At 51.2% G+C, this 6,963-nt stretch overlaps 1 protein-coding gene across 1 annotated transcript; it reads right to left on the bottom strand.

Moving 5' to 3' along the window:
* Positions 1-802: 802 nt before the first annotated feature.
* On the bottom strand, positions 803-5,913 carry LOC124520847 (uncharacterized). Its single transcript, XM_047091942.1, is given in 4 exon segments — positions 803-2,699; positions 2,702-3,336; positions 3,339-4,008; positions 4,011-5,913. Coding segments are annotated over 4 exon segments (5,061 nt in total). The 5' UTR covers positions 5,871-5,913; the 3' UTR covers position 803.
* Between the last annotated feature and the right edge of the window lie 1,050 nt (positions 5,914-6,963).

Below are 6,963 nucleotides of genomic sequence, written 5' to 3'. Positions count from 1 at the left end.
TAAGGGGTCATCTTTGAATGGGGTTTGAATTTTTGGGGGTTTTCTTGGAGTAGCCCCGGTTACAGTGACCACCTGAGTGGCCGGAGGATTAGTACCCTTATTTGTGGACCTCGGGGTAGTATTGGGCTTACTTGTGGGCCATACTGACTGGTTTGGCCCTAGTAGTGTTGGTGAGGCTTTGGGTTTTATTTTTAATCTTATCTGAATAACAGTTGCAAAGTAAGGCGGTCCCCGATACAGGTAAATTCCCCAATTTAGTCCCGTAATCCATCTCGTCTCCTTTTTTCCGTCCTCTAGGAATTTGATACGAATAAGGTTACAGGCACGGGTTTGCTTGGGACAGGGGCTGGCAAATTTCATGTCAATATAATGGGGTTTTACCTCCCATTTCCAGCTTCCATCATTGGTAGTGACACAACTCCAAGCCTTACAGTAGAGGGATTCGATTCCTCCACAGGTTTTTTTCATTGCTCCTGTTCTGAACCCGGGACATGCATAAAACCCACTAGATCTTATACGCTCTTTTTCATTTTCTGGGGTTCCGGTCCATGACGGATTAGGACGCTGGCGGCTTCCATTGGGGGGAAGTACCCCCATGGTTATGGCTACGTCCTCTAGGTTAAAATATAGATCAGGCCACCAGGCATTTAGGGGAGTATCGTCTGCTGTGGTAGTATTATAGACTTCCTGGGTTTCTAAATTAGAAACCTCCCAAGTTAAAGTATAGGGTATATGGGGGTTGCTCGCAATACTTATCAGTCCGTAGGAGGTGAGCAGGAGCACGCTAATGTGTGTTCCTCCGATCATTGTGGGTCAGGAGCTGCTGCAACAGTCTTGGTATGGGACACCCAGGCCTTTGGTCTCAGCCGGTTTTCGGGGTCAGGTTTTCGACGCAAAGTCAATTTTAAAGGATGGGTCTTACTCTGGTCAACTGTCCAGGCGGTGTTGGCTTCCGGCACGAAGTCTTCTCGAACCGCAAAGGGATCAGCTGGTCGGGCGTGGGCGTAATGGATCCAGGTGGCAATCCCGTCGACTTTGAGAGCAGTGGGTGTGGTTAGGATCACAATGTAGGGTCCCTTCCACCGTGGTTGGAGGGTCTCTTGCTTGTGTCTCCGCACGTATACCCAATCTCCGGGTCGGTAGTGATGCGGCTCAGGAGGGGGCCCGCTCTCATAAATGGCTCTCAATCTGGGCCAAACTTCCTGGTGTGTGTGCTGGAGTTCCCTCAGGGAAATAAGAAGTTTATGATCATCAAATTCAGTTAACACATTAGACTGTAGGTTGGGAATTATAGGGGGGGGCACTCCATACATGATTTCAAAGGGGGTTAATCCCAGTTTGTAAGGGGAGTTCCGCACCCTGAACAGAGCGTAGGGGAGTAAGACTACCCAGTTAGCGCCAGTCTCCATGGTCAATTTGGTTAGGGTCTCTTTTAGGGTTCTATTCATTCTTTCTACCTGTCCTGAGCTTTGGGGTCTATATGCACAATGTAGTTTCCAATCGGCCCCAATAAACTGCGCTATCCCTTGTATTACCTTTGAAACGAATGCTGGTCCATTGTCTGATCCTATTAGGGTAGGGAATCCGTACCTGGGCATGATGTCTTCCAACATTTTCTTTGCTACTACCTGCGCAGTCTCATGCTTGGTGGGGAAGGCCTCTGTCCATCCTGAAAAGGTATCTATAAACACTAACAAATATTTGTACCCATATTTTCCAGGCTTTACCTCGGTGAAGTCTACTTCCCAATAGGCTCCCGGCCTGGTTCCGCGGGTTCTGGAGCCAGGGTTTTTCCCGTGGTTGGTGGCGTTAGTTAATTGGCAAGCTTTACAGCTAGTAACTATCTGTTCAATTTTTGTCCTAGAGTCTTTAATGGTGACCCTAGCATGTCTTATTAAGTCTTGCATTTTTCTTGTGCCCATATGAGTGGCTCGGTGCATCTTGGATAAGACTTTATTTCCCATTTCTTCTGGGAGGATTATGCTACAGTCTGCTGCTCTCCACCATCCATTAAGGCACTGAGTCATAGGCAATTTTTGGATCCAGCTTAGGTCTTCTTTAGTGTAGGTGGGACTTTCTGGTAAACTAGCTGAACCGGGGTCTGGTAGGGTGGTCATTAAAGCACAGTCCACCTGTAAGGCCACCTCTCGGGCCACCTGGTCAGCCAAATTATTTCCTCTGGCCACCGGTGTGACCGGTTTTTGGTGGCCTGGGCAATGTATGATGGCTAGTCGTTTAGGCAGCCAGAGTGCCTTTAAAAGAGCCAATATTTCTTCTTTATTTTTGATGGTTTTCCCCTCTGCAGTTAACAGTCCCCTCTCTCTGTATATAGCTCCATGTATGTGGGCTGTAGCAAAAGCATATCTGCTATCGGTATACACGTTTAGTCTCTTGTCTTTTCCCAAAGTCAGTGCCTTGGTTAAGGCCACAAGTTCAGCCCGTTGGGCAGAGGTGCCAGCTGACAAAGGCTCTGCCCAAACAGTCTCAGTTTCAGTTGTGACTGCTGCCCCCGCATACCTTTGACCCTGATGTACAAAGCTGCTGCTGTCAGTGAACCAGGTAACCTCGGCGTCTGGTAGAGGGTCATCCTGTAAATCTTCCCGAACTCCATGAACCTGTGCCAATTTCTCAGCGCAGTCATGGAGGGGGGTATCCAAGTCCGGGTCTGGTAACAGGGAGGCAGGGTTTAGTGTTCGGGGGCGGGAGCATAAATGATTCTGAGGGGATTTAATAATAGTCCCTGGTAGTGAACCAGTCGGGCATTACTTATCCATCGGTCAAGAGGTTGTTTGAGGACTCCCTCGATGGCATGAGGGGCTGTAACATGTAACTCTTGTCCCATAGTTAATTTATCAGCAACCTTTACCATTAGAGCTGTAGCAGCGATCATATGGAGGCAAGGGGGCCAGCCAGCCGCTACTGGGTCCAGTCTTTTTGAAAGATAGGCAATGGGCCTGGGCCATGGGCCAAGGAGTTGCGTCAGCACTGCTTTGGCTACCCCTTTATTTTCATCTATGAAGAGATGAAAGGGTTTGGAGACATCGGGGAGCCCTAAGGCTGGTGCCGACAACAGGGCGAGTTTAATTTGCTGGAAAGCCTGCTCAGTTTCCTCTGTCCATTCAAAGGGCACCTGTTCTCGGGTGACCAGGTAAAGAGGCTTAGCCATTTCGGCGAACCGAGGTATCCACAAGCGGCAGAACCCAGCCGATCCCAGGAATTCTCTTACCTGCCTTCGCGTTGTGGGTCGGGGGATGCGGAGGACGGTTTCCTTCCGTGCATCAGTGAGCCATCGTTGGCCTTCTCTTAACAGATACCCCAAGTAGGTTACCTCGGATCCAGATCCTCGTGAAGTGCCTCATCGAACAAGGTGGGTGAGTTTTTAAATCCTTGGGGGAGCCGGGTCCAGGTGAGTTGCCCATTTATGCCTCTCTCAGGGTCGGACCACTCGAAGGCGAAGAGCTCTTGGCTTTTGGGGGCCAGAGGCAGGCTGAAAAAAGCATCTTTTAAATCAAGGACAGTATACCATTGTCTTTCTGGGCTGAGGGCACTTAGGAGGGTATAGGGGTTGGGTACTGTTGGGTGTATGTCCATGACTCGGCGGTTAACTTCTCTCAGATCTTGTACCGGACGGTAGTCCGCACTGTTAGGTTTTCGTACAGGCAGCAGGGGGGTGTTCCAGGCTGAATGGCAGGGACGCAAGATGCCTAAGTCTAGGAGGCGACGGATATGTGGCGTGATGCCATTTCTGGCCTCCATTGACATCGGGTATTGTCGGACCCGAACTGGATCTGCCCCTGGTTTCAGCTCTATGAATAGAGCTGGGCGATGTTTAGCCAACCCCATACCCCCGGTTTCAGCCCATGCTTCTGGAAACTGCTGGAGCCAGGGCTCTATGTTTTGACTTTGTGAGGGTGGCCCCTGATGGAGTCGATATTCATCTTCTAATCTTAGAGTAAGTATGGTCATGGGTTGGTTGTGAGGGCCAGTCACTTGGGGGGGCCCCCTGGCATAAAATGAATCTGGGCCCCCATTTTAGTGAGTAAGTCTCTTCCTAATAAGGGGCAGGGGCTGTCGGGGATGACTAGGAAGGAATGGGTGACCTTTCCATTTCCTAGGTCCACAGTCCTCTGGGTGGTCCAGGGATATTTTTTTATCCCGGTAGCCCCTTGGACCCAGGAAGATTTTTCAGAAATTTTTCCATGGGGTCTGATCAAGACCGAATGTTGTGCCCCTGTGTCGACTAGGAATTGAACTGGGTTCCCCTCCACTTGTAGCGTTACCCTAGGTTCGGGGAGGGGATCCGAACCCCGTCTCCCCTATTCTGCATCTTGAGTGAAGAGGGCGGGTGTGGTTTTTGGCTGCCACGGTTTTTGATCATGACGTGGCTTTTTCTTTTTAGGGCATTCTCGGGCCCAATGGCCTTTTTCTTTGCAATAGGCACATTGGTCCTTATCTAGGGACTTTTGTTTATCCAGGGGCTTTTGGACAACAGCGGCCAGGACTTTGGTCATTTCCTCGGTGGCTTTAAGTTGCCTGTCCTCTGGAGTCTCTCTATTATTATAGACACGTTGGGCAATACGGAGTAAGTCCTGAATCTGTTTTCCCTCTAGGTCCTCTAGTTTCTGGAGTTTCTTTTTAATATCAGTGGCTGCCTGATTTACAAAGGCCATTACAACAGCAGCTTGATTTTCGGGGGCCTCAGGGTTCATGGGGGTATACTGTCTGAAGGTTTCCATTAATCTTTCTAAATAAGCAGCAGGGCTCTCTGTCTTACCTTGTATTACTGAATACACTTTTGCCAAATTAGTGGGCTTGCGTGCAGCAGCCCGGAGACCCGCCATTAGAGTCTGGCGATAAATGCGCAGCCGTCCCCTACCTTCTGCCGTGTTGTAGTCCCAGCCATCCTGTGGGGGTCGGGTCAAGGGAAAAGCTGCATTAATGAGATCAAGGTTAGCAGTGGGTTGGCCGTCATCTCCAGGAACCAGCTTTCTTGCTTCCAATTGAATTCTTTCTCGCTCCTCGGTGGTGAACAGGATTCGGAGGAGCTGCTGACAATCATCCCAGGTGGGTTGGTGGGTAAACATAACACTGTCTAAGAGACTTATTAAATCTTTAGGGTTGTCAGAAAATCGGGCATTCTGGGTTTTCCAGTTATATAGGTCACTGGTAGAGAAGGGCCAGTATTGAAGTCGGGGATTCCCCGTATCATCGGGAGGCCCTATTTCCCGTAAGGGTAAAGCTACGGTGGAGTCAGGAAGGCGGAGTCCTGGCTCATGAGGGGCCCGCCTACGGGTGCGTCCAGCCGGCCTTTGGACTTCGCCCCCACTAGGCATGGGCGCGGGTTGAGCCTCCCTATTCTCTAGTTCTCCTATGGGCTGGGCTACGGGAGGCTCTGCCGGCGCAGCAGGGATAGGGGCAGCTTGCGGAATGAGAGGAGGAACCTGGTAAGGGGGAGGGTCAAGGGAAAGTAAATCTTGGCTGTCGGGGAGAACAGGGGGTGCAGTTGGAGTTGGCGGCTTGGGTGGGTTGATAGGTTTAGCCGCTAGAATTTTGCATGGCCCTGTTGTTAAGAAAGAGGCCATCCAGGGAGGTGGGTTTTCTACTAAATCTTGCCACACCAGAATATAGGGAATCTGATCCGAGTGACCTTCTTTCCCTGGTAGGAAAATTATTGATTTTACTTTAAGGACCACGGGGAGGCAGAAGGTTCCCTCTGTAGGCCAATTGACCCCAAAGGTGGGCCATTCAGAGCGGCAATAGGTGATCAACTTCCTTTTGCGAATGTCTAGGCTTAAGTTGTGTCCCCTAGCTTTTACGTCCCTGAAGTTGGCGAGAAGGAGGGAGAGAGGGGTGCTCTGCGTTTGGCCCATGTTATGATTCTGAGGAAGAGGAGAAGAGAAGGGGGCGCGGGCAGCACGGGCGTGGGGGAAGGGGCGCCGCTGGCCAGGGGGCGGGAGGGAAAGCCGCAGGGAGCTGAGGAAGGAGGAGAGAGGAACAAAGGATGGAATAATTAATTCTGATCAGCCGATAAAACACTTAATTCCAATAAAACATCCGACCCATGAAAGAAAAACAAGAGCTAACAAGAATCTTTTGCAGCGGTTCCAACTTTCTGGTGCCGTCTCGGCCAGCCCAACAGAGAGGGTTGTGGCTAGGACGGCGGTAATTACAAGGGCCCAGGGGTGACGATACATTTAGACTGACATAGAAGCACTCGCGTACTCGCCCGTCCGCGTCCCTCTCGGGAACTTAGGTGCCTCTTAGCATGGGCGGGCAGGTATAATCCCCCTGCTTGGATCAAAATAAATTTTGACCGCCTTAAGCCGTATGAGGATCACCGCGGAAGTCGGGTTAGAGCCCACTCGAATCCCGTAGCTTATGCCGTGGGACTACAGATAGGGTAAGTCAGGCGCGTGCCCCTGACTCCCAACAATCATTCCAGTCAGTTTAACAGACAGACACACAGACACACATCACATCAAAATACGGGTAACAATTGGCATGCCTAGATGGTTTTTCTTTTAGACGCGTAGAGATATTTCTTAGCACTCTGGTAGTTCATAGAGAAAATGAAAGTATTTAGTTCGCAGGCGCGTTGGGCGTAAGCAGCCCACAGAAAAGAATCCTGATGGGCCAAAAAGGTCCCCCGATGGACCAAGAAGGTCCCCAGATGGGCCAAGAAGGCCCCCAGACGGGCCAAGAAGGCCCCCAGATGGGCCAAGAAGGCCCCAGACGGGCCAAGAAGGCCCCCAGACGGGCCAAGAAGGCCCCAGACGGGCCAAGAAGGCCCCCAGACGGGCCAAGAAGGCCCCCAGATGGGCCAAGAAGGCCCCAGACGGGCCAAGAAGGCCCCCAGACGGGCCAAGAAGGCCCCCAGATGGGCCAAGAAGGCCCCAGACGGGCCAAGAAGGCCCCCAGATGTCAGTGGACGTCTCCAACTGACCCCGGCTGGGTGCCCTATAG

Source organism: Lynx rufus, unplaced genomic scaffold (genome assembly GCF_022079265.1).
Source record: "Lynx rufus isolate CCGP_SWC_20201006 ecotype Redwood Valley unplaced genomic scaffold, mLynRuf1.p SCAF_3, whole genome shotgun sequence".
Classification (NCBI taxonomy): Eukaryota; Metazoa; Chordata; class Mammalia; order Carnivora; family Felidae; genus Lynx; species Lynx rufus.
This window is presented reverse-complemented; position numbering and strand designations above follow the sequence as displayed.